General features: G+C 30.2%; 3 protein-coding genes and 3 non-coding genes across 6 annotated transcripts; 2 read left to right on the top strand and 4 right to left on the bottom strand.

The window, feature by feature from the left end:
• Nucleotides 1-1,181: 1,181 nt before the first annotated feature.
• On the bottom strand, nt 1,182-1,253 carry TRNAW-CCA (transfer RNA tryptophan (anticodon CCA)). The gene has a single exon. It is a non-coding gene; the product is annotated as a tRNA-Trp (tRNA).
• Nucleotides 1,254-2,009: 756 nt separating this feature from the next.
• On the top strand, nt 2,010-2,082 carry TRNAR-CCU (transfer RNA arginine (anticodon CCU)). The gene has a single exon. It is a non-coding gene; the product is annotated as a tRNA-Arg (tRNA).
• Nucleotides 2,083-2,716: 634 nt separating this feature from the next.
• On the bottom strand, nt 2,717-12,368 carry LOC137926687 (uncharacterized). Its single transcript, XM_068770363.1, has 12 exons — nt 12,273-12,368; nt 11,044-11,218; nt 10,326-10,613; nt 9,680-9,987; nt 8,514-8,699; nt 7,749-8,039; nt 7,048-7,165; nt 5,900-6,039; nt 5,174-5,463; nt 4,888-5,100; nt 3,571-3,760; nt 2,717-2,874 (listed from the first exon to the last, which is right to left on the bottom strand). Exons 1-12 carry the CDS (start codon nt 12,307-12,309, stop codon nt 2,717-2,719), a joined length of 2,394 nt encoding a protein of 797 aa, XP_068626464.1. The 5' UTR covers nt 12,310-12,368.
• On the top strand, nt 3,427-3,500 carry TRNAT-AGU (transfer RNA threonine (anticodon AGU)). The gene has a single exon. It is a non-coding gene; the product is annotated as a tRNA-Thr (tRNA).
• A 464-nt stretch (nt 12,369-12,832) lies between the features above and the next one.
• PIG-U (phosphatidylinositol glycan anchor biosynthesis class U) lies at nt 12,833-15,514 on the bottom strand. The gene is made up of 3 exons (XM_068770534.1): nt 14,573-15,514; nt 13,805-14,076; nt 12,833-13,716 (listed from the first exon to the last, which is right to left on the bottom strand). Exons 1-3 carry the CDS (start codon nt 15,370-15,372, stop codon nt 13,463-13,465), a joined length of 1,326 nt encoding a protein of 441 aa, XP_068626635.1. The 5' UTR covers nt 15,373-15,514; the 3' UTR covers nt 12,833-13,462.
• Nucleotides 15,515-16,882: 1,368 nt separating this feature from the next.
• LOC137926845 (circadian clock-controlled protein daywake-like) lies at nt 16,883-23,620 on the bottom strand. Its single transcript, XM_068770564.1, has 6 exons — nt 23,369-23,620; nt 21,777-21,946; nt 18,750-18,820; nt 18,182-18,321; nt 17,641-17,790; nt 16,883-17,185 (listed from the first exon to the last, which is right to left on the bottom strand). The coding sequence occupies exons 1-6, from the start codon at nt 23,442-23,444 to the stop codon at nt 17,028-17,030; spliced, it is 765 nt and encodes a 254-aa protein (XP_068626665.1). The 5' UTR covers nt 23,445-23,620; the 3' UTR covers nt 16,883-17,027.
• Nucleotides 23,621-24,962: the final 1,342 nt, after the last annotated feature.

Below are 24,962 nucleotides of genomic sequence, written 5' to 3' on the forward strand. Positions count from 1 at the left end.
GCTAAGTAATCTAACAAGCACACCTTGTTTATAAAATGTTTTTTGCATCGGTCTTCAATCATCATATTCCGACCTCGATGTACAACACAAAGAAACCTCCGCTCGCACACAAACAAGAATGGAAGGTGTGTTCCTGTACGTGCACGTAACTGGTTGTAGTTATGCAGAAAATCACACAGGCGCAGCTTGCGTGCGTGTGCATGTTCAAGAATGCGATTCATTTGAAAAGGCGCCAGTGTACACGTATGCCAGTCACCTGACCGTCTCGCCGTTAAAGTTCTCAACAACGAAACGACGTTAGCGACATAAAGAGTAATTAATTTGTAATCTTTGAGGCTTGTTCTTTAAGATTCAATACGCTAGTTACAAGTATAATGCAAAATTTTAACCCGGTCAGGATAAAATTGTAATAATATCCTGTGTAACATAAGAATATATGTTATTTTATCTTTCCTTATACGTCGTTGCCAAATAAAACATGTAAATGGTAACGGTAAAAAATTTTTGACGTACTCAAAATATGATAGTTACAGCCACTCCTTTCCGATGATTATTGGGATTTTTAAAAATTTAATTATCATTGAAATTGATTAGATAAACTATATGCCTAATAATGTCTTACGTCGCAGTTTCTTTGGCCAGAAAGAAAAATATTAATATTTTATGTCTAAAGTGAAAACGGCGTTCATTAAAATATTTATAATGTTTAATGTTTTTAAGCGTGAATTAAAAATGATGATCTATTCTAAAATATGGACACAAAAATATTGAATATATAAGACGTAAAGGGTATATGCCGCACTGAATCACTAAGATCATGTCAATTTAGACTCAGACAAAATGTTACGTCGGAATAACCTTCCACGATTTTTCATTATTAAGAAGCTTAACGAGTGCAAGAAGCATTACTGCATGCTTTTGAAAATGGATCTAAAACCCCTCGCAGATTAGCTTTGTTAAAAGGCACATATTCCTCATTTAGTTAAGTAAACAAACAATTACATAGTTACGTCTAAGGACGACGGAAGAATGGCGTTTTAAACAACCACATCTGTATAACAACGAATATTTCAAAGTCCTTAACAATTTGCGGTTAGTTAAAATTTAAGAGAGTTTTAAACATATATGTAGATTTTCCGCTGCATCTAAAAATAAACTAAGTAAATGAAAAAAATGAGATTTGACCCCGACGTGATTTGAACACGCAACCTTCTGATCTGGAGTCAGACGCGCTACCGTTGCGCCACGGAGTCGTTGCCGTTGAAGGCGAAATGATAATATTTGTAGTAATTTAAGTATATAATAATATATTATGATAAATCTAAATATAAATTAATTATATCAATGAATTATCAACCCATAAACTTTCTACATATGTAATATCAAAACTTCTTCTATTTTAAAAGTTAATAAAGCGCCCTCTACAATACAAATAATAGACTAACTTCTAGAAAAATCTTAGTATGAAATACTCTGACATAGATGGCACGTTCCTTTCTATAGTTAAATTTATATTCACTTCCAATTTTTTAATTAAAATATCGATTAATTCACAGGTAAATGTTTTTTAATACTGTCGTCTTATTATATTTTTATTAATTTTATTTATTATTTATATGTTATTATTTATTCATTATTTTTTTGTACTGTATATACATAAATTAAAAATTAGACTAAGTCTGATAAAATGTAAATTTATATTAACAAAGTCTATTTTCAATAATTACAATCGGCATGGTTAAATATTTTTAAAACGCACATTAGCATCATGTAAAACGATTCGAAAAAAAAGGAAAATAAATGAACTAAAGAATTTCTAGTCTCTACTAAAACATTAAATATTCATTATTTACATTGGTAATAAATGTATTCAATATTTTTGTAATATGTTGGATTTTGCGATCTCTGATATTAATAACGATACACATAAAATTATAACATATTTAAATCATTTTAATTGAATGGAAAAGTTATTGTTTAAAAATTGTAATTACAACTTTCACTATATCGCCCCTGTGGCCTAATGGATAAGGCATCGGCCTCCTAAGCCGGGGATTGTGGGTTCGAGTCCCACCAGGGGTACGATTATAATGTATTTTTTGTAATATTCTATTTTGAAAAGAATCATGTTTGTTCTGTAGTTTTGAACAAATTACAACCCTTTATAACCGCAGAACCTTCAAACGTTATTTTCTTACTATTGCAAAAATGCATACTTTACCTTTGCCGGGTTCCTTTCCATGAAGAGTTTAAGCGGTTGTATTCACATTTGTCCAATATATTTAGAGGCAGTCAGTTACTGGGGCATGTAATGGATTATTGCATATATCCTTTTATTAGCAATGGGGGAACTTGGCAAACTTAGCTTTTAAAAAATTAGTTTTATTCTTAGTTGCCACCATAAAAGATAAATTTAAAAAGAACTATAAATATATATATATACATACATACACATATATATAGACACACACATATATATGTATATATATATGTGTTCACCTTTATATATATATATATATATATATATATATATATATATCTAATGCTTATGACATTAGAATGGAATTTTTTAAACTATACACACAAACAGCGGTGCAGGTCACGCGAAGCGTGCAAGGGACACGCATATAAAAGTGACAGAAATTGTTATATTAATCTCCTTTATATACAAATATATTTAGGCAATAAAAACAGTCACAATCTTTAAGTATTTTTTTTAATAATTCAAATACAAAATTGAGATCATAAGAGAAAGTCCTAAATGTACTTTCCAAAAAGGCGACATTGCGGCTCCAGACCCAAGCAGCGGCAAACAGCGCAAACCCGAATGCCGGACGTTGTAGCCTACTTGATTGGGCAGCCGACAGTCCGAATCTGAAAGATAATTAAACGTTATCATCTTAACTAGATTATGCTGTATAATATAATACATGTTTGTTTTATCCATAATAGTTCGTAGAAACATACATAAAAAGTAGAAAATTAATATTAACTTTACCAACTGTCTCCCACACGCTTTTTGTCCGTACTGTCTTTTGTGGATGTTTTTTCAAAAAGTCCATTTTAAATAATTTTTAACACGTAAAAATATAGTGTTTAACTTTTATGCCTATAAGAGCCTCTACTATAACAACATGATATTTTTAAATGATCATCCCTCAACCCCTCTGCGAGCGGAATTAAGTAAAATCTGTTATTAGTTGACATCCACTCGACGAAAGTAGTTTCAAGTCTTTAAGCTTTATGAAGCCTTATGTATTGACTCATCACAATTTCCAAAAACATGTTTGAATATTGTGATCAGTCAATACGTAGGTGAAAATCTGTTACCTATGTGTATATAGATAGTTAGATAAATTATAAAAATAATTGATGATAATAAGCAATGATTATTATAAATTTATAAAATTCACAACGTATTCCAGCGGCGCCGTGGCTTAGTTGGTTAAAGCGCCTGTCTAGTAAACAGGAGATCGGGGGTTCGAATCCCCCCGGGGCCTAGTTGCACAACCATTTTTTTGATATTTTTTTCATATTATATTAATAATAAAATAATATCAAAATTCTCACGTGCACAATAATTTAATGTAGATAATGACGTCACTTCAAAATGTGCAGGCGGACAAAAATCTGGCGAAGGACACGGAGTGGTAACATTAAAAGTGTAAACATCTCGTTCGCTTATGGCTTGACATCCTCTGGACGCATCAGCACCACGCCACGTGCAAACCAATATTCTGCCGTGATTTTGGTTTAGAAACTAAAATTAAGCGTTATAATAATTTCCTCTTAACATTATAGAATATCTAAATATCAAGGTTAACAACATCAATAATATAAGTTTCCTGGTGACGTAAGGTTACGTCTTAAGTAATGTTTTTGCATTTCAAATTTATCATCTTGAATAAAATTAACCTAAATTTATATTTTTTTATTTACACAAATGATAAATATACTTAAATATCTACTATGGACATAGCTGCATAATACTGTTCAGTTACTTTAAAATATTTTATCGTTATAATCTAATTTTGAGAACAGCGACATCTAGTCATAATTATTATTAATAATTTAACGTTTTATGTCTTTAGTTAAAACTCGTTACAAGATGGTACTAAAGTACATCGATTAAAATTTAATTAAAATATTAAAATGAAACTTATATAGTACCTTATTTAACGTCTAGAAAGTCTACTTTCTATTAAAATCAGCTGAAATTTTTACTATAAAACGCCATTAAAATATAAACAAAATAACTGGTTGAAATAAATTTTAAAATGTATACACAATTTTCTACTTGAAGCAGTACCTCAGTCTATACTAATATTTATCTTATTTTAAAGCTACCGATATATTTTTAACATAAATATCAGGAAACGTAATATAAAATAAATCCATTTAAAAAAATTTTATCCTTAGTTATTTATTACAAAATAAAATTTATTATACGTTGGTATACTAAAAAGATTTTAAGAATGGTTCTATTAAATGTATTATTATCGGTTCTTAGATTGATAATATAAAATTCAAATTTACGTCATTACTCTTTTCATGCACGTTGATATTTTTCTCACATTTATTTTCACAAATTGGAGCCATTTTAACAGCTGAACATATTTTTGTTGTACCATTTTAAATCGGCCTCAGACAGAAGAAAATCACTATAGAATTCGATTAGCTTTGGGCGATAAAGCCCTAAGTATATCGTCTTTCTGTTAACATTTAGTTTAACGACATAAAGTGTGGTCGCTTTTCATTTATTATAAAAAGTAAATGAAAAACATCGTAGAATACGGTTAGAAGATACTGAAGAAGCGGCGGATTGATTTTGGGAATTTTAAAACTTTGAGTATCACCTCTTGTGTTGTCATAACTTGCTATTCTTACCTGGACTTGAATGCGAGTTCGCTGCCTCAAATAAAATGGATGAATGCGATATCTCTGTCTCCGTCCAGGCAATACTGCGTCTTCATATAGAATTTGTTCAAACACTGTTCCATTAAAAGAACATTGAGCTCCTATAATTTTTTTTTCAATGTCAAATTTACGAAGAAATTTGTCCATTGAGAGAATAACGTCTCGTACACACGTCGAACTCAACTGAATAAAAAGGAATGAAATATTAATATAAATTTTTAATTATGTCAACCGACACAAAACAAAATAACATTACCGTTATAAACATTTCAGAATAATCCAGGTATTCGTTGTTGATATTCTGAAAATTTGTCAAATCGTTTGCAGCGTAAACAAAATAAGCGTCAAAATAGGTAGACCTCAATGAATGCATAAGTTCTTTCGATCTTTCTTGTTCGTTGCCAGAAGGTTGGTCGCTTGGACTTATTACCAAAACAACTGTATTTCTTCCAGCACTAACTTTGTCATCTATGTCCTGGAGTGTACGGTTCAGTAAATGCTGGCTTACGCTTGTTATTACGTTTGGTAAATTGAGACGGTTGGGCCCTGAAATAATTATTTATTTAAACAAAGATTTAAATTGCGCATTTTTATAATGTTGACTAAAATATCCTTATTAAAAAGGATACCTAAGATTTAAGCAAAAGTTATAAATTATATGTTTACAAGAGAATAGTTGAGTATCCGTGATGCTAGCGGACACTTTATTATACTAGATGTATTGAAATATTTATTTATTTACTCTCTTTACACACATTGTGTAATGGTAGACTGACATTCTCCACCAATCTCAAAAAAGTTTATTATTTTTTATTCAGTAATTTATAATTATGCTCTTGTAAAGCCTCATTTATTGACAATGGTTACTTGACCACACAAAACACCCAAGTATTCCTCCGTTTGTTTAATAGGCAGTAGAATCATAAGCTTATTATTATTTAATAGGTGTCATTTTGGTGTTTATCCTGTTACTTTAACTTACATTCACCAGTGAAGTTATTTATGTGGTCGAAAAAGGTTGTTATCTCACTGGAAGGCGGCGCAATCCATCGCCCTGTGTTGCCGTGAAGTAAAGCCATCGTACTACGTTGTGGGCCAATTTCTAGTGCGTTGCTTAGCCATCTACAGAAAAATAAATTGTCTGTTTTTTTAAATGACATGTATCTTCTTCTTTTCAGTCGATAGATGATTAATGCAAGGCATAGACCTCCTCCAAAGATATCTATGGGGGATATACCATGATCTTCACATTTGGCAGGCGGGTTGACGATCGCAGTGTGATAATACGGTACGCAGAGAACGTTGCGGCCCATCCTCAGGAAAGTTGTGAGTAGTGGCAATCTTGTAGAATTAGGCACAAAGTGTAAATTATATAATATTACATTGCAGAAATCGAATCCACAACTTACTATTGCAAGTCTTAATCCTCTACAGTAGGACTACCACTACTTGTCATATATATGTATATATGATGCCACACTGTTAATTTGTGGATATAGTGAAATTAAACTAGGTAATAATTTGGTTTAGGTTTATAAACTTTCTTCTTTACAATTATGTACGGTATACCATTACTTTTTATATTTTATTTTTCAACGAAGGGACCTTTAGATACTTCGCAAGGAAAGTTGCGTGTCACAAGTTCTCTTAATCTTCGTGACTACTACGAGGTCGTCAAGTATAGACGACAGTCATATAAGATTAAACTCGTAAGTAAAAGCTGTTTCCAGCCCAGGTCTTTAGCTTCGTCGTCAACCATAATTTGACCCCTTAATTCGTCACAATTCTTAAAGCTTATCTATAGTTACACTACAGACAAATAAGGGTACGGAATACGGCCGCTCGCGGTACCGACAATCCTTTTGCTCTTCTAACTCACCTCCGCTGAAGTTAAAACAGTATTAAGTTCTTACATTGTAATACCCGTAGTCAATTAACACATTTACAGCATACTCTATTGAGCCCACTCGGAGTGAATAATTCGTGCCGCCCACCGCGTGCGTCTATGGAGTGACTACTACTACGGCTAGTGAGTTGCAGACAGTCGATAGACCATGAATCCTAATGGAGTCATTTATCATTTATTCAATATTTTTCCGTAAGAATATATTTTTAGTCATCAATACTTACGACATGAATTGTTCGACATCATATCCCTTCCAAGAGCCATCCGTTGTGACTATTAAGTCTAATTCAGGAATATTGTGTGTCGGTACACAATCGCTGTGATACCTCCTGAGGACGGAAGCTAAAAATGTCAATAAAATATGTAATATAATAATTCGGAAATATATGTTAAGACATTATGAAAGTTCTTAAAGGCAGCATAAAATTAACATTTTATCTACAAAATCACTTTTCTAATTGATAGTACAGGATGTGCCTTAAATAAACAACAACTTATATTTCACTAACATTTCTTAGGAATAGAAGTATTTGCAAGTCACACGTAGTAAGTGAAGTAATCAATTATAAAATATATATATATATACCTTTAGGGTAATTAGGAAAATTTAAATTTTTTAGACAATAGATATAACAGGTAAGCAGGTTCTGGAACCTGGTACTACAAGGAAACAAAGGTTAAATAATAGTTAATGTATGCAGCAATGTCTCACAAGTTGACAATTTAATACAAAACAAATGTCATTCATCGCATTCAGATGTAACACTTTTATATGTTTATCAAAGATACAATACTAAAACCTAGTATTTAAGCATGTTCACTCTGTTATTTTATGTTAAAAATGTTTTATTGAATTTCTTTAAAACTGTATGAGAGAATGAGTGTTTCTTTATTGTTTAAAAAGTTTTCTTAATGTTAAACTTACGGACGTAATTCATAAAAGCTGTGACAACGGCTTCACTCATCCTTCGCATTTCATCTAGCGGCATGTAAACGGTGATCTGCGTTAGAGACAGGATATGAGCAAACTTTAATGTCTCGTCCATCAGAATTGAGCTGTCGACGACATCGTTGTACAGTGTGAGCCTGTTGCATGCACGCACTGTGGGCTCGAACGATACGCCTTCGTTGGAATAGTACATATCTAGAACTTGGGACAGTCTCAAAGACTGCCTCTGCTCTAACCACGAAGGTAGATACTTCGCTAATATTAAACCTATAAAGTGATAAGTTGATAAATTTATTAACATACCAATAAATTTTAAGATAGCACAGGAGTCTGGTAAATATCAGGATTTTTAAGACTACACAGGTCAAATAACCATAACCATTACTATTTTATATTATAAACGGTTAAGAATTTACACAAATAATCCAAAAGTCAATTAGTCTTATATTATATTATTAGATGATTTACATTTTTGTTGTATCTTTTGTATTTAATACTATACAACAACAAAATTTCATGGCTAACAGTTTTAAATTTACATGTGTAAGTATGTATAACCAGATATAAATTATTAAACGAAGAATTTTTTAGAACAATTTACGTAATATGTCCTACATAATGTATTTATTTTACATTTAAAACACTCCGTAGTTACTTTCTTCTATGCAGAATAAGGAAAAAATACATTTGCAAGGAAAAATAATGTATTTTTTAAAACCATTAATATAGAAATATATATACCATCAATGCCTGATAAAATTTCTGCATCTGTGAAATGCCAGTCAATGACACTGCTGTTCTGGGGTAAAAGGTAATAATCCCGCGGTAATATTGTGTCATTCCATCTGTTGTTGCTGCCTATCACCATTCGTTGCGATGACGCGCCTACCCTTGGTCCTTGGTTAACTACCACCTCTGCTAAATCTCCTAAAAAGATTATTAAGATTCATTAAACGGAATATATTTTTTAAGATAATAACACTCTCCTCAAGTATATAGTGGAAAACAGTAGGAACATGTTAAAAACGGTGTTCAACTGAATATCGGACTGTCATCATAAAACAGATATATCGAAAAATTATTCGACATTTTAAATTTTGTAGTCAGATCATTTATACTATTCAAGAGCAAAGGCATTTTCATTCTATTCTATATAATGTGACTGTTATATTATCATCATAATGATCCTTAGACTAGGACGTCAACTGCTGGACTTAGGCCTAACCCGTAGTAAAGGCCTGCATCCAACGTCTTCCGACAACCTTTATAATAATCTATTGACATTATGGGGGGACATTCTACGCTGCGCTTGTTGGTCCGTGGTTTACGAAAATATTGTTGACAACAATTTTCGTGTAATTTTAATTATGTTATAATATTATATTATTAATATTATGTAACAGTGTTGACAATGCTCATTGCCCCACAGTTTTGCAACTTTACAAAAATATTAACGCGTCATTAGATAATAATGCACTTCTATTCCTTTCACATGTTAATAAATAATAATCTTTGTTACTCTTTGATATGAGACCAATATATAAATTGTTGTAATTTTAATGTTCACAACAAACAAAAATCGACTACAAGGAATTCTTTTTATTTTAAAAATTGTATCGCTTTACATTTTATTTATTTTACTAACTCGGTTTTTAAACGTAAGTGCCCACATAATTCTTAATGAACTAATCTACGAATACAAGCTATTGTAGACTAAACTTTCATTGAAATTGCTTGAAGAAAATTTCAAGAACTTGACTAAACATTGTAAAACCTGTGATACCAAAAGCATGGCGTTTTCCAGGCAATAAATATTTGGATTTATTTTTTTTTTAAATATCACTGCAAAAGTAAAAATAACCTTAGAAAAATCATTATCCTTTTAAATGATTTCAAACGTGACATACCCACGAGCGTTGCAACCATAATGTTGCTGATATTGAAATGGTCGGTTACGGTTTGCATTCCTTCAATGTTACTTCTTTCATTCTCTACAGTTGTTGATTTTAACTTCTGATTTTCCCAATCTTCTATGGCATCTTCGATCATTGCCTGCGATACTTCTGTTTTGTAAACGTCAGTTCTAAATATATCGGTAATCGATACTCGCTGCTGCTCTAATGATGCTGTTACTGCAGCTACCAAAGTACCAGGCGATGCGGGTCCCCAATCAGTTTGAATGATTCCGTCTTCTATAGGACAACGGCTGTAAATTCTGAGTATAAAAAATGACTTATAAAAATTTGTTTATCTGCAATCTAATATTACCAAACAAATTCGTCGAGTCACTGTTTAAAATTCTCATGTTTAGGTTAATTTGCTCGATTAATAATTAACAGATATGCGACACGAACAATATTACTCTTCTATATATTTTTCTATTTAAGTAATCGATATTCCAGTACAGATACTATTTTTCTAATAGATCTCATGGCATACCGAGCCGATGATGGATTATTACCTATAATCTTAAAGTAATTGACGATTTACAAGTGCGTATAAATGCCTATTTGAATGAAAATATTCTCGACTTGAATTTGAATTCAAACTAACCTGGTAGAACTCTGCGTTATCATACCCTGCCTCTGTTCTGCAGACAATGGGCACGTCAGATTTTCATCTCCTCTTTCCCATGGTTGGACGGCTGAACTTAGCATCTTATGCAATAAACACTTTTCTATTATTGACAGACTCTCATCCATTTCTAAAAAATTTTGGCTTGGCAGAAATAGATCCATAAGCAGTTTATATTTGTGAAAGTGAAAAGCTGAGGCTCTGAACGGTAGTACAAATTCATTTTCTATCGGATTTGTTGCCTGTTCAATGCCGTCCAAACGGAATCTAAAAATAATAAACATTATTCTAAAAAGCAAAGGGAAAATTGGGCATCTATAATAGAATAGTTAAAAAGACAAGAATATAATTTTTATTTAGAAATATTGTATTTACATACTCAAATTTTTACAAGTTTACATAGAAATTAGTTGACTACTTTATGCGACATTTAGCATCATCATAATTTTAACCGCAGTATGCTCTCTGCCAGATATAGTTCTCTCCTGTAGATTCCCAATAAGACCAGTTAGAAGGCTGCATCAGCGTCTTATGACGATCCTAACAAGGTCGTCTGTCCCCCTTGTGGACGGACGTCTTTCACTGCGCTAGCCACTACATGGCCAATTCCAAAACCTTAAGGCCCCAGCAGCAGTCTGTTTTGTACACATGTGGCTTGTATCTAAATAAACGTCTTTACAATCAAATACATACGTACCTTCTTAACAAAGAAGCACTAAACAATCTCATGTCAAGACGAGCAGAAAGTTCTAAACGTCTCAATATTGACAAGAACACGTCCATACGACGTGGAGCATTTAATAGAGGTCCCCCATTACGATAACAAGCAACCAAGTGGAATGGTATACTCGACAATATTTCTGCTTCAGCAGCTTATTCAAAAAAGAGAAGTAAAAGATTGTTTATGTCATACACAAACATCTACGAATCTCACGAGCTTATTAAAATTAAGAGTAAAACAATCTGAGAAATAGATTATGGCTCCGATTTAAATAACAATTAAATAGTATAATTCAATTTCAAGTTCTGATTTTCCTAGTGATTGGAATTATTAATGATATCTGTAACTAAAATTGCACGATAAGAAAAAAAACAACTCATTTCCTCTAAAACGAAATAGGTCTAAGGCCAGATGATATTCTATTACCCTGAAAATAAATCAGATATGAACTAAACTTATAAATTAATGTAACACAACTAATACACTTTTTATTACGTACACACCTTACTACAGCACAGTTCAACATAAGTAAAATTCAAATTGTGCGATGAAGCGTAAATTCGTATACTTATTAGTTAAAGAACATTTTGGGAAAATGTATTCCACATTAGCAGTTATATAAGTACATAAATAAGTTGGCTGCATTTAATTGTGTTGAAAACACAAGTTTGGAACAAAATTTTTGGATAAATAGACATGTCTTGGGTAGAGGTAACTCAACTCTAGTCTGACTTTAGCTCAGAAATATTTTAAAGCTTATTGGTAGTTTATTACTATAATATTTTTCGTAGGTTCTATTGATAATGATTACAATACGTGTTGCTGCGTGCATGCTGCTGCGCTCTTAAGAGCCAAAACTTTTTTATTGCATGCATAATACTAAACTCTCATGAAATTCACGCATATTTTATACCATAATTGTAACTGTAAATTTCTCAAACAGAATCCTTGACTCGTAAACTATTGTTTTTTAATTGACCTATTACATACCATTATTATATTTAATAACCGTAATTAAATAGTTTATGGAAATTTTTAGTAACCGTATCAATGAATCACAATTATAAATAAAACATATAGTGATAGAGGTTAATTTCTTTGACTGTTTGTTAATTTACTAAAAACTGGCACTGAAAATAATAATTCTTGTTTACATACATCAATAACAATAAAAGTTAGGCAGTTCTTGGCCATTATATACTCACAATATAATATAACAAGTAATAATAATATTGTCTTCATTTTAGTAACTGATTTTTTTCCTATTCAACGTGCTTACAGTTAAAACAACACAGTATGTTTTGAGAATCGGGGAGTGCCTGATAGCTGATAGATAAGATAATGAATCACTAGTAAGTAGGGCGTTATATGCCTTTTTAATTATGAAGTTAAATTATTAAAATTATGTCTAATTTTTTGTGCAATCTATGTATATCTAATGTAATCATGTGAATATTCCGTTTAATATAATAATTCTGGATGGCTTACTGGTAAAGAACTCTTGTTAACTGTATCCAATTATTTATATAAAAATAGTAATTATTCTAGAGAAACCCAAGATAATAATATTTGTTAGTAAGACTTCAAAATTTTTATTAGAGCCCTGTTTGCAATACCAATTAAAATTTGTTTTTTCTATACATTATTTCATAAATTAATGAAGCTGATTGTTTTATATAACTAGAAGGAAGAAATTAAAATCCAAAAGTTTATAAAATTAATTATGTTTATAGACAATTACATCTTTTTAATTAACCTTTTACAATATGGCTTTAATTATATCAACACTTGTGCATTTATATAAATATAGATTTATACATTACAAGATGTTTAAAAATATTCCTCACAACTTCATCTGTGACATTTTTAACAGATGCATACAAATTTTACACTTGGAAGAAAACTTAACCATGTCAATAGAATCATTTTACAATATCAAATAATTTCATGTACATTTGTCTTGATTATTGTTTTGTAGACATTGTTGAAGCACATTATTAGCAATCTAATACAAAATATCCATTTTTATTTGGTACTTATTAAAGCAAAACAATTATGTAACATTTTAGTAACTATAGTAACACATATTTCTGTAATGAACATATTTACAGATGTTAATAAGTATTTAAGTAAACATTGATAAAAGATATGTACAGTCATCAAATTTCAACATTATTTCAAAATCAAATTAGATTTAAATTATGCTTTTATTGTCAGTTGAGATTTAATTTTAAATAAAATATTCCATGTCATTTCCAACACTATTTATGTTTGTGTAACAAAAATATAATATGTATGTAATACAAACCTAAAATATTATATTACTGTTAATTACATTAAGAAATGAAAATTATATCTAGATTGTTCTATAATAAATGCAAGAAACAATTGCAGACTATCGTAACACTAACTTTGCAGGTTTTCCATCAATCTGCCTAGATGAACCATTCTTCAAAGTAAATTCTCTTTTTATATATGCAAATAATAAATCTGTTATTAGAAAAATTTGTGCAGTTGCAAATGAAAGAGTTACCCCAAAGAAAAAGTTTGCATTTGCTGAACCGGAGTAAATCCATAGGTGCCATACAGTTGGTCCAAGTGCAGATGTTATGATGAAGGCGCACCCTACGATAAATTTCTGTTGCATAACTGAAAAACCAGAAAAAAGAATGTCATTTATATTATAACACAGTGTAAACATAATAAATGTGATAAATAACAACAAGAGACTACATACATGTGAACAGATGCTTCCACATTGGCAGCAAAGCCAAATAAAATCCCACATCGCCAATGCAGGGATATGACCTGAATATGGCTGACAATGCAATTAAAACAGTCGCCAGCAGTACAGGCTCATTCTTAAATCTTAAAGTGAGTGGCACAATGTACAGTGCTAATGCATTTATCTGGAATGCACACACAAACAGAAGTCTGAAATGTTCAAACATCTCGGTGAAGAAATACCAAAATAAACCAATGTTAGGCTTTAAGTCTGGCACGGCTAATCTGAAAGGAAAAAATATTTAAGTTAAAATAGTACAATAGAAATAATTCATGTTATATATTAATCTATTTCAATTATACATATTACATGTTTTCTGAATTATTGTAATGAGTTTTTTTAATAATTCAAATAATTTATTTTATTACAATATAATTTAAGAAGCATGCTGCTTTAATGTACACATATGGAAGAATATCTACTGAAATCTTTTGAAAGAAAAAGTTAATTTAGCAAAATTGTTAAACATGTTTACTATTTTTAAACAAATTTTGTTGACTGAAATGTAAAAGACATGTTTTATTTCAGCCATTCACATATTAGTAGTTTTAGAGAAATAAAATGAAATAATGTCAGTCTAAAAAAATTGTTTATTTCAAAATCAGGATGATTTTCTTTACCAATTATTTGTCATCTTTCTAATAACTTATTAAGGATAGCCAATGTAACTCACAATGGCATTGTGAACAATAGTAAATACATGCAATAAAACATTCTTACATGAAACCATAAGTATTGTAGACATATTTATAAGATCCATCCATTATGAATGCTGAAATGTATATCAGAAAACCCCAAGACAGCACAAAAATCAATAATGTCCTTATATATGAACATTTAGTACACCCTTTGTTGATCTCTGCTAATAATATAGCAATTGGAACAATTAAAAGAACTGGGTACAGTGCCTGGTGAGTGGCAAGAGCAATAAATATACAAGCTAGAATTTGATGTCCACTGGTAGCACCCCATAATGAGGCTGCAACTAACATATTTTGAATAACTGTTGTAGTCATACCAATACAGTTCAATACAGAGTAAGGATTGTAAAGATAAACTGACAAGACATAATTAGGAATTTCATCCATATTAGAATTACTTATAAGCATTGATTTACTGTCTTCATTAACATGATCCTTAATTTTTTCTTGTGAATTCTTGAACATTTTTATGAATGATTTAGATGTTTTGTACAGAAGAAGACCTGTCATAAGGTCAAAAATTGTAAATAAAAGAGGCATGATATAAGGAATTTTTTTCATAACGAAGTGAATAAAAATTAGCATCAATGGGGATTCATGAAAAGAGTCTCCCTCATATGGATTGATATCATTATCATATAGATATACCCCTTCGATTAACCTCTTCCAGGAATTCAAAGGAGTAGCGATTTCGACCCGGTTTGCTATTGTCTGCCAATAATCCAAATGAATAAGCCAGTATCTTAGTAAGCCGGCAACCAAATACTTAAACATAAGAGCCATTGGATGTTTTTTAGATTGCATTATCACAAAATACATTTGTAAATTTCAAAGGATATATCCGTCAAAAGGCTCGGATACCACGTCAGGCCATTATTAAGTTTATAAAATATCAGAATTGATGCGCTGTATTAACACTAAATTGTGACAGTTTCTCAACAATATTATGTTGATACTGGGCAGAATCGATAACGATATTTATGAACATAACTTTTCTCTATGAATCTCGCTTTGGATGAGTATTGCCATTATTTTCTGTGAGACTGAAACAAAATTATATTTTTAGAAGTAGTAATGATAATAAGCAAAATGTATGCAATTTAAGTACTAATTTTAATATCAAGTTTAGTTATAGTAATATGATCCAGCAGTATAGATACCAATATCGCGCAAGAGTATTATTTTTGAAAATACCATAACTACACTATGATTTAATTAATTTGTACAAACGTTCTGCGAAGAGATATTCCAAAGTACTAATAATTGTGCAATATGAACCTCATGGATTCTCTGATTTTGTATTTTAAGTCTGTGTAAAACAGCGTTTTATCGTTACGGTGCATCACTTAGAAATCATCATCTACTATCACGTAACTTTGTCACTTTAAAATTATCTATAGCCTGAAGAAATTGATTATCATCTATAAAAAAAATAATTGTAAATGTTTTCTAATATTAATTTTTTATTGAAATTAAGAGTTCGTTTTATTTTTGTCAACAATGATTTGTTTAGTAGCGTTTAGCGTTTAGTTTAGTTTGCGTTCACTTTTTCTTCTCTTTTTCGTATATTTAGTAATCTCGAATTATTTTTAAGGGATGGCACCACTCGTATTTTCTTTAACTCAAACTACTTGAGTATATATATTCAAGACATATAGAAGATAAATAGTAATTATTTTCAACGGTATCAAGAGTAAACGAACAAATGAGAGGTATTAACAGTTATAATACTTTTATATTTTTACGCATTATTAACATTCGATCTGTCCTTCTTTGTCATGTCACTCAAAACTATTCATATTTGTTTAAAATTATAAAGCTTACAATTCAAGCCTTTTAAATGCAAGCTAGTCGACAATATGTTGTGCAACTCAACTAACGAATTTACTTGGGTTAACGAAAACTTAATGGACTGAGCCCGTCAACTATTTAAGTAAAGCATGTTACTAGCTTAAAATAATACGACTAGCCCATCCCTGATTTTCATTGACTTCAATTTTTAATCGATGATCATACCTATCATGTCTGGAAAGTTTTTTTTCGCTTAAACATGTGGTATATAAGAACAATATGGCATATAAGAACATTTACCTAGATGGATCACAGAGCACCCAATAAAAATAAAGCCAAATATTTGAAATTTAATTTTGGTAAATAAATAGGAAGAACTTAACTACTAATCCGAAGAAAAACTATAATAACGAATCATTAATATTATTCATATGTGTTATGTTATAAAATTTTGTTTTAATTCAAACACATTTGTATAAAAATCTACGATTACGAATAATATTATAAATTAAACATGTCTGAAGTATAGTACTTTTATTTACATTAGATACTTTTCAAGTGTAACAATTAATTATTTATAAATATTTATGATTCACAATTAAATTATATTTCCTTTAACCATTAACATTAAGGACAATTATGAACAATTTTCACATATTCTTCAAAAACAACAAACACTAAATTTAAGATTTTACGGGAAATAATTTATCGTATGGTGCTTTGAGGAAGATTTTGTTGGCGATACGTGTCCCGATCCTGTTCCAATTGCTTTGTGCCATCGGCAACAGTTCACGATACAGGAACCTCCAATTTTCATTAGTAACACGAATCGCAAGTTCAGCTGAAAAAATAAAATAATGGATATACATTTTTAAAATTGAAGTGTAATAAATAGATTTAATTTTATTGAATTATTTTTACAACTATAACATGGTATTTATGCCATCGGTACCTTTTTATACGGATATCATACAGACTACATCTAAAATCATGAAGGCTGGTTTTAGATTTTTGATTTGATTTTAAATTCAATTATCTAAATAATTAATTTAAGCGTTACAAGTATTGTTAATGAACTTGAATTGAATGTTATTGAAAAAGGTGTAATTAATTTATTGATTGACATGAAATATAAAAATAAGGTTTGTATTTTTTTTACAAGCAAACTTGGATAATTAAATACCTCTTTGTTGCATTTGACATGGATACACGATACACTTAAATGAAATTGAGAAAAAATGTTTTTCTTTTTCTAACGACTTTGTTCTGTATATTATGAAATTGATTTTTTCTTACTTAATTCCCTGCTATCCGGGTTTTCGTTAGTAAGACGAGTAACCATGTTGCCAACGTCGGGTCTCATATAGAAATCTGTGATTCGCACATAAGTATCGCCGTCAATTTTTTCAGGTGTCCCGTCCAGTTTCCAAGTGTAAGTTAAGTCGGCTGCAAATAAGTTAAGTTCTGCAATATTATTCAGTAACAATAATTATGTTTTATATGATCAATGAGTCATATTTTATTTTACATTTATAGCTCGTACTAGTTTATTTCAATAGATTTTCCTGTTATGTCCCAATAAAAAAAGTATGATAAGATCACCGAGATAAAGGCTAAGCCCGAATAATATATATTATAAAGAAATAATTTTTTGCAATGACCCCTACACGAACACAATTAAAACAATAAAACATTCTTTTGTTAAATAAACCTAAATAATATATATGATTTAGGTTTACTTGGCAAAATTGTGTATATTGAACACAAACAGCATCACAACTATAACTAATAACAGAATTTAATTTTTTATACAGATAATCGTTAATAATTAACTAACACATAGTTGTGTTAAATTCTCCGGTCGCATTGATCCGTAAATCACTGTAACTGCCTCCTCCGCTGTAGCGACCTATGCTATATATTTGTTTTGTAAACATGTCAATTTCCATATGGAAGCTATCGTCGTCTGCTCGAAGCCTGTAAATAACGAAAAAATAAATTAATGAAATATGGTTCAAAAATTATATATTTCCGTAATTTCATTTCATAATTTCCATAATATAATTTTACATTTTCCTTGTAGTTGTTTTTCCATTTGTTACGCTAGTACGTCAAACTCTTATTAGATAGACGCCTCTTTTGTTTATTATATCATTATCGTTATTATTTTAGCCGTAGTACATCCGTTGCTAGACGTAGGTCTCCCCACAAACTTAAAAAAAATATCTGCTAGCGGCTTGCATTCAACCTTTTCCAAAGACCTTAACAACGCCATGTATCCACTTTGTAGAAGTTCTGTGCGCTATTGTTACAATGTAAAATTATTATTTACATTGGGAATATTACAAGGCCTATTAAACGAATATTAATACTTTTCGCCTTAAATTTTTTTACAATATACTAACCTTACGTCTTTCACCGTTGAGTCTGTAACTCCTCCTACGTAAATATCGCTTACAACAATTTTTGCACTTATCTGAAAAATGGAATGGAAAAGTTACATTAAAATAAAAAAAAGCCATAATTGAAGAGTCGCCGTTGACCCATAACCTTTTAAATGCGAGTAATGATTAATTCGAACAAGAATTTAATTTGAACAAGAATTAATATTAATATAAATCTAAAATTTGCTAACTCTGTAATGGTGATGTAAGTATGTAGATCTATAATGAAAATTTAAAAACTACACATAGAATAGCATACCCGGTAGTAGTTAAAACGGGCATCTATTAGCAAAGCTGCTTATATAACAAGAATGCAAACTTGTTTTGGAGAAGTTAACATTCATTCTATGCTAATATTTATGATTACATCTGATATAGTTAAGTGATTAATTAAAATGAAACATGAATTAGGTCAATTTTTATGATACTAATGTGTTTAATTATTGATAACCAACGAAAATTATTTAGCAAAACTGCCGCGTAACTAGAGTTTATTAAGGAAGAATTTTTATAGGAAAGAATGAACCTTACGGATAAGTCAAGAATAATAAATGCTATTAACATGCGGAACAATATTTATAATGTAATTTTTCCTGGCTTGTTTTACAAAAAACTTGATTGCTGCGAAGGTAATTTAGATAATACTTACCTATGTTTCTATTTTTGCAAATTAAAAAGTTTCGACGTTATAATTTCATTCCTCAAACGTATTTTTATTAAGTTTTTAATGGTTAAAACGATCTATTCTGTATGCGATATTTATGCAGTTGGAATCGCAGACCGTGCGGTTTCCCAGTCACGATGTTGCAGTGGCAGAGAGAGTTTCCCGTCTAACAACTTTTTAGAGTAATGATTCTTATGTAACTCTTCGTTAATAATTTTGTTAACACTTTGGTATTCGACGCATCAGTGATGGGTCGAGAGTCATTTAAATTCTTTCCTGGATGTAGGGATTTCGCGCAACTGCTTCTGTTACGAAAACCTTACGGCCGAGACCTTGTCGATGTTCAAAGACTTCCGAAAACATTAAGCTGATTTAAAACAGTTAACGTGAAATTTCATAACTTTCAATAGGAAAAGTTTAATCTTACTGTGACGTAACCAAGAGCGAGTAATCATGAAATTTCAAAAACTTTTGAAACTTTGTTGCACTCATACATTTTTGTCAAATGAGGTTTGAGCGTTTTCGCACAGTAAATCCTACTTTTTAAGCGACGCAGCTCAATTTCACTTAAACGGCCACGTCAACAAGCAAACTGGAGGTACTGGTCTCCAAGAACCCGTAACTCTCGACTGGAACATCAAAAACCGTTGCATTGCCTCAAAGTAACTGTGAGCCTTATCCGCAAATAGGATAATTGAACCATGTTTTACATCGAAAATTCTCGTGGCCAGGCAACGAATGTAAGTAGTGAGAATTATTGAAGCATGACTACGAATTTTCTTTTGCCGACCCTGTAAGCTCGTCTATCGTATTCATCACCCACTTTATTTCAACAGGATGGTGTAACTGCACATATGGCTATAGCTTTGATAAATTGGCTTCGTGACGCTTCCTCCTAAAAACTGATCGGTCGCTTTGCGAATATTCCGTGGCCGCCGAGGTCATCCGACTTAATCATACAATGGATTTTTTTATTAAGCTACTTCATAGAGAGAATTTATAATAGATAGCTATTCCTCGGAATCATGTTAATTTAAAAGAATATATATTACTCACATTTGGATCATTCCAGCTTTAAAAATTTAATCCGCATTCACATTCTATCGTTCAATGCTTTTATTAAAACTATACGTAAAATATCACATTTTTATTTGAGTTTCAAAACATAAATCTACCATCAGGCACTCTGTATTTGCGTAATCATGTAACTCAATGACGATGATGTTGATGAAGTTAAATCATGTGACTATAATTACAATTTAATTCATGGTTTAGTTACATTGTGTGCAATGGCCAGGATTACAAAAAATAAGTAGGAATATTCTACATAGGTGGCTTTATTTACGCGAAAGAAAAAAAATCTTTTTACCAAAGCTGCTGTGCTTGTGGTATGCTAAACAGCAAAATTACAGAGAATAGTCAATATCAATGATTATTCGCCATTCCCAATTTTTCCTATCCGCGCTTATGCTTTTGACATTTACTCATCGTGATAATTAAAACAATTAAAAAAGAATGTCTTTACACATAACAGGTAATTGTTGCAGACATTTCTTCTTTTATGGGATTTAGAAGCATATCGTTCGTTTTTCAAATCAGATTTATGTTAAAGAGCAGTAAATTAGTATTCAAAATGTAATCTCTCTAATCTCATACTGATAAGTAATCAAAAAAACTATTACTATATTGTATGTTCAAATATTTAAGTTACAAAATTAAAAGTTGATTTTTGTATAACAGACATTACACAACCAACTAAAATGAAACTTTCATCAAGATAGGCACATGACAATGCATGTAATTTTTAATCGTTGCTAACATGTATGCAGTTGATTTAATTGCTTTTATATAATCTGTGAGCCCGGAAATGCTTTGTATTGGTGCAATATTGTATATAGGTTTCATTTTTATTTTTATCTATGAAATCCAAACTATTAAAACCACATCCACCTATAATTCTTCAAGGATTTTTCCTTCGTATTTGTTGGATTTTTTTAATGATTTGCATCGTGCGGAAACAAAGGTAGAGGATAAATGTAACTTATAACATGTCTAACACAGTATAATCTTTAATTTTATTGTTAATTTATATAACGCTAAGATGTAAATTAATTTTTTAAATATATTTGTATGTAAACATGTAATGGGCAAGAAAATGTTATACTAATATTAGGATGATAGGTTTAAGCAAGTATTTTTGGACGTATGTGTAAACAAATTCAAGTTTGTTAGGTAATTGTTATTACCGTAGTGCATCGTAGAAACCTATATGTTTGCAACCAGTTTTAGAATTCTTTATATATTGTTATAGAAAAAATACTTACCTGATTATTATTATACTCCATTTTCAATTCTTTTTGATGATAAGGATCAATAGGAGGTAACCCTAACTCTTTAATACCGTCTTTCATAGCTACGAGACCTTTACGAACGGCTTCCACCAAACAATCGTTAACCTCGGGAGAATTTCGGTTGCAGACAGGTATGTATTGCCCTGTAATAAAAATACACGATTGAATTTAATTTACATTCCCCAAATAAAGGTTGTATTCTAAATATATTTATGTAAAAGTTTTCTAGTTTAAAAACAGTGTGTTTAATGTTTATAGCACTTTATTCAGTTCTCTATTATAGAATAACTAATATTTTAAATAAATGGTCTTGCCTTGTCTTTCAGATTTACATTATAAAAAATATACTTATACTTGGATTCAAATATTAAGGTGATAAAACATAATAATGCCTAGATTAAAAATTCAAAATTTTTCACTTCAGTTTTTAATGTGACATTTCAACAAAATTAAAATTTAATTACACAAAGTTAAATTTAAACAAAATCACAATTAGATCATAAATAGTGAGTGATATAATGATATAATGGTCTAAGAAAGTAATGAAACAAACAGAAACTGCTAATGTGACTCGTACATTTTGCTGCTTATTTAAAACGATGACGATACTAAAGTTAAAACTATTCTTGTTTTGCATTATTACTATTTTATGTGCTTTTTATATTGGCAATGAAGGCACTTAAATTTACCTATATTTATTGTGATAACTTTATGTAAAGTTCAAAGGTAAATATTAAACTGAATGTATTTAACTACGTTGATTTTATAAATATATAAAGTTAAAAATTAAAATACCTAAAAGAGATAACATCTGACCGTTAAGTTATATTAAAGTTAAAATTAGTCACGTCATTAAAAATAACATATATTTAAATATTATAAATTAGAGATAGTAAAAGAAAGACAACGTCAACTGTTTCTAAAAACGGTATGACGGCTATCGAAACTTAAGCCGTCATCCGAATATAAAACAAATTATAGTAATAACTAATAGGTAATAATAATTCCCATATTCTTTATTTTCTGAATTACATTTTTAGAATTTGCATTTTAGAATTTTAGAATTTTTTCACGCGATTATTATATGAGCGAACTTATACTTTCTAGTTAAAATGGAAGAAAGGAAATGTGATATTATTTTTTTTTCATAGTTTAATAAAATCTTATTTTATAATCGTTTCACACTTTACTAACACTGAAGTATTTTTTGCTTGAGGGGATTTATTTTAAAAGTTTTTTTTTTCCGATAAAAATATTTAAAATGAACAGAACCATTTGTTAAGAATATATTTAAAATAATCGAATGTTTTTTTAATATTCATTGCTTGAATGGTATAATACCATGATTTAAGAAAATTTATATAGTGTTTTGAAAAATTTTAATCTTAGTTTATGTAATGCATCTTTGTACTTAAATAATGGTTTTTGTAAATATATGATGTTGACTTGTAATTCCATTAACTATAAAAAATATTAATTTTTATACATAAAAAGTGACACTTAAAAATGAAATTGCTGTATTTTATGTTTAATTTATTTATTAGAATAGAAACAAAATTACTCACCAATATCAACCGCTCCATAACTTCTTTTTGTCACTGCTACAAGCAAACAAATTGCAAAAAAAACTGATTTAAACATGATTAGTTTTGTGTTAATTTATATGGTAACTATTTAAAATGTTGATATTTTGGATGCGGATAAAGACAACCAATGCATTACAATCCCTCGAGCCAATTGCAAGAGAATTTGCTCAAGCAAGCAAGAGGTGTGGGTCGTCCACAGATCTGAGATTGCATAAACACAAGTCGCGTTCAATGTCGTCTACTCGTTATGATATACTTATGTCCATAAACTTAAACATTTTATATACGTAAACAAACCTTTTTTTTATGTTACCCAAATTATGTATTCTTATGAAGATCGCCCAATTATAAATACATTTTGTTTCTTAGTTTTGCCTAATGTAATGTTTTTGTTGCTTCTAGGGTATTGAAGAAGCCTTGAGTTTTTTAATAACATATGATTTACTACTTTTTTGTTCATAAAAGAGAATATATTTAAAACGAACAAGGTTTTTCATTTATCGTAGCTGAGGTTCAAGGACAAATCAAATGTTCTTTATTATTTTTAATGTGTGTGCAAGAATTAACTTATTTTACGTTACGCTTACAAAATAGCTACCTTGGACGGATAGTAACCTATTTTTTTTGTAGATTGGTACTATAACAAAGTCTCATTGAGCTGATTGTCGTAGGAAAAATAGAGGGAAAAAGACCAAGAGGGTGATCATCAACTCGAGGGGCGGATTCGGTGCATGGGCAATGGCAATAACAGAATCACTCAGAAAAGCAGGTCCTAAAGACTTATTGAGCTTGACCAAGGCTTGTAAGGAAGGTCGCGACCTTCAGCAATGAAGATAAATAACCAAGGAAAAGGATGTAAGAAACCTAATGTTACAATTTTTTATACAACGATACAGGTTGATTAACATAATTAATGAAACAATGATAAAACATTAATTAATGAAACATATTTCAGAGTAATCACATTAGGTAAGATAGAGTGTGATTGGAATTAGGGGTAAAATCTTTAAAGTCTTTTACTAACAAATGTGAAGCTTATACATTCATCCGTTTAAAGCTTTTCCACCTATAACCAATTTGTATAGTTTGTGAACCATGTCTGAGTCAACATTTCCCTCATCGAACATCAATCTATATATCAAAGAGCCACTAGGAATGATATAACACCTAATGAAATGTTTCTTAATCATTTACGCCTTTTTTCAATATCACGAATGTTTCACGGCTAAGACAATAAAATGATAACTCGTTTGTTTTAATTTTGCATGAATATTCTTTAAATAAAAAGAGCGCAAGGTCTCTTTTTTGTGGTCGTTTTATAATTCCTGCGGTAATGGAGTGTTAATAACCATAACGCATAATATACTGTATGTAAAATATATTTTTAAATATTCATAACCTTTAATTTATGAATTTAATGTATACGTATTCAAGTAAAGTTAAATATCTGTTAAAGTACTGAAAAAACCTGTAAGTAAATTTAGTGAAAAAAAATATAAGACTGTCTAATTAAGTATTTTTAAATTCTTTATGTGCCATGCCCCATCTTAAGCTTTCTAAAATTCTTGCGCCC

Source organism: Battus philenor, unplaced genomic scaffold, assembly GCF_028537555.1.
Source record: "Battus philenor isolate CCGP_79_NKW_IND1 unplaced genomic scaffold, ilBatPhil1.0.hap1 SCAF_3, whole genome shotgun sequence".
In the NCBI taxonomy this organism is placed as follows: Eukaryota; Metazoa; Arthropoda; class Insecta; order Lepidoptera; family Papilionidae; genus Battus; species Battus philenor.

Coding starts and splice junctions, on each gene's coding strand:
- LOC137926687 (XM_068770363.1), bottom strand. CDS start 12,309: ATGAAGACAATATTATTATTACTTGTTATATTATATT. Junction 7,166..7,748: donor AGCTTTTATGAATTACGTCC/GTAAGTTTAACA, acceptor TGACATTTTTAG/CTTCCGTCCTCAGGAGGTAT. Junction 2,875..3,570: donor TACATTAAATTATTGTGCAC/GTGAGAATTTTG, acceptor ATTATCTTTCAG/ATTCGGACTGTCGGCTGCCC.
- PIG-U (XM_068770534.1), bottom strand. CDS start 15,372: ATGTATTTTGTGATAATGCAATCTAAAAAACATCCAATGGCTCTTATG. Junction 14,077..14,572: donor TACAATACTTATGGTTTCAT/GTAAGAATGTTT, acceptor TTTTCCTTTCAG/ATTAGCCGTGCCAGACTTAA. Junction 13,717..13,804: donor GTGGAAGCATCTGTTCACAT/GTATGTAGTCTC, acceptor CTGGTTTTTCAG/TTATGCAACAGAAATTTATC.
- LOC137926845 (XM_068770564.1), bottom strand. CDS start 23,444: ATGTTTAAATCAGTTTTTTTTGCAATTTGTTTGCTTGTAGCAGTGACA. Junction 18,821..21,776: donor TGGAGTATAATAATAATCAG/GTAAGTATTTTT, acceptor TCCATTTTTCAG/ATAAGTGCAAAAATTGTTGT. Junction 17,791..18,181: donor AGAATTTAACACAACTATGT/GTTAGTTAATTA, acceptor ACTTATTTGCAG/CCGACTTAACTTACACTTGG.